At 28.9% G+C, this 1,817-nt stretch overlaps 1 protein-coding gene across 1 annotated transcript; it reads right to left on the reverse strand.

Moving 5' to 3' along the window:
* Nucleotides 1–272: 272 nt before the first annotated feature.
* LOTGIDRAFT_235386 (hypothetical protein) lies at nucleotides 273–1,425 on the reverse strand (the record flags this gene model as incomplete). The annotated part of the gene is made up of 4 exons (XM_009064584.1): nucleotides 273–518; nucleotides 657–774; nucleotides 899–1,110; nucleotides 1,240–1,425. The coding sequence occupies 4 exons, from the start codon at nucleotides 1,423–1,425 to the stop codon at nucleotides 378–380; spliced, it is 657 nt and encodes a 218-aa protein (XP_009062832.1). The 3' UTR covers nucleotides 273–377.
* Nucleotides 1,426–1,817: the final 392 nt, after the last annotated feature.

The following is a 1,817-nucleotide window of genomic DNA, read 5'->3' on the forward strand; positions in this document are numbered from 1 at the left end:
AAAATTTGGGAAACATGTAGAACTTTGTGGAGCCAAATTGGGCTAGAAAATCATATGCATAAAATATCTAGGACTGCTACGTTTTTGTACCGCTTTGTAAAAGCTTTGGCAGCAACTTTGTTTCAACCCGATAGTAGGCTCAGATCTTTTCAGTCAACCCGCGTAAGGTGCATACAAATACGGGTTTGTGATCCTGGGGTGCATTTAAGATCCATGCGTAAGGTTGTCCCTATCAAATGTAAAATCTCAAGTATAAAACAAACCTAGAAAATAATTGTATTAAGGTTAGTTTTTATTCTGTAACACTGTACAATATATCATTGATAACATCAAACATAACAATAACAAATAGATAACAATTTAAAACAATAACAAATTCAAAATCTGATAACACGAGGTTTTCTCATCTTCTCTTCTCTACTTCTATTACCTCGAGATTTTTTACTCTGGAAAATTGATAATTCTTCACTAAATTTTGGGTCTAACATTTGAATATAATCACAGGGTTCACACAGATTCTGAAATATAAAACAGGGTGGATCTATTTAATATTATTTCAATGGAAAAGTAATACGACAAATTGTTTAAGTAATACCTATTGCAATAATTTTATGATTTATGAATAATTCTATTATATGAAATTTAAATATATTTACCTGTGTTTGTTCATAAAAAGCTTTATATCCGCCATCTAGAATATAGACTTCTGGGTAATATAGACTAGGATAATTATCACTATTCAATAATCGGTCTTGAGATCGAAGATATCGTAATCTGAAAAAGAACAATAAATAACGTATAATTTCGGGAATATTGCGGCTAATGTATTATACGCAACACATTCAAATAAGTATAAGTCCGATAATAGCATGCACTTGTTTGAATATTTGATACTTACAGTGTAGGTGCTCTCTGTGAAGAAAATTCACAATGAAATATTAGAATTTTAGGTTTATCTTGTAATTGTAATAAATTATCTATAGAATCTTTAATATAAGTATTAATTGCTCCCTGGATATGACCACCATCATATTCATATTGATATCTACAATCTAGTATCATATAATTATTATCTATAGTTGGGTATTTTCCATTTAATAAATCTTCAACCTGAAATATAAATGATATACTTAATATTTATACAGATCAAATATAAAACAGTTCACTATTCATATTTGGTTTTAATAATATCCTATATGAAATTTATAAGAATAAAAAATGTGCTTGAATATTACTTACAGTTTGAGGTGAAATAGACTTGAGATCTTTATGTTTACCACATACAGTAGGTAGACTATAAGGTCGACTACAATCAGCTATTAATTCTACATCATCTGATAATCTTTCTACAGCTGATTTAATTCGTTCATCTTCTTGTCTTTCATTTATTTCTTCTTTTATTTCTTCATTTCTAACTTGTACCATCTTATTCTTATTATAACACACCGGTGATGACTTCAAATCAATTTCCATCATATTCTTCCTCATTTGTTGAGATAAATTACGACAAGCTTTCTTCGGTCGACGGATTTCAAACTGTCATAGAAAAGCAGAATTGTGCAAGTTTAAGGAAAATGAAATTGACAAAAAAATGAACAGAGGTTCCGAAGGTTACTTTTCCATATACATGTAGATAAATCAAAGCTTAACAACCACCACCTTATAGTTTCGATAAATAGAGGATGAATTATTAAAGAGAATTTTTGTTTACCATATTTTCTGTAGATTTTCCATTTTCTATAGATTTTGTTTTTAAAGGTAAAGATTGTCAATGAAGAGAGAATGAAGTGATAATGATTTAAGATAAAATACATGAC

The sequence above is a fragment of the Lottia gigantea genome (genome assembly GCF_000327385.1).
Source record: "Lottia gigantea unplaced genomic scaffold LOTGIsca_63, whole genome shotgun sequence".
Classification (NCBI taxonomy): Eukaryota; Metazoa; Mollusca; class Gastropoda; family Lottiidae; genus Lottia; species Lottia gigantea.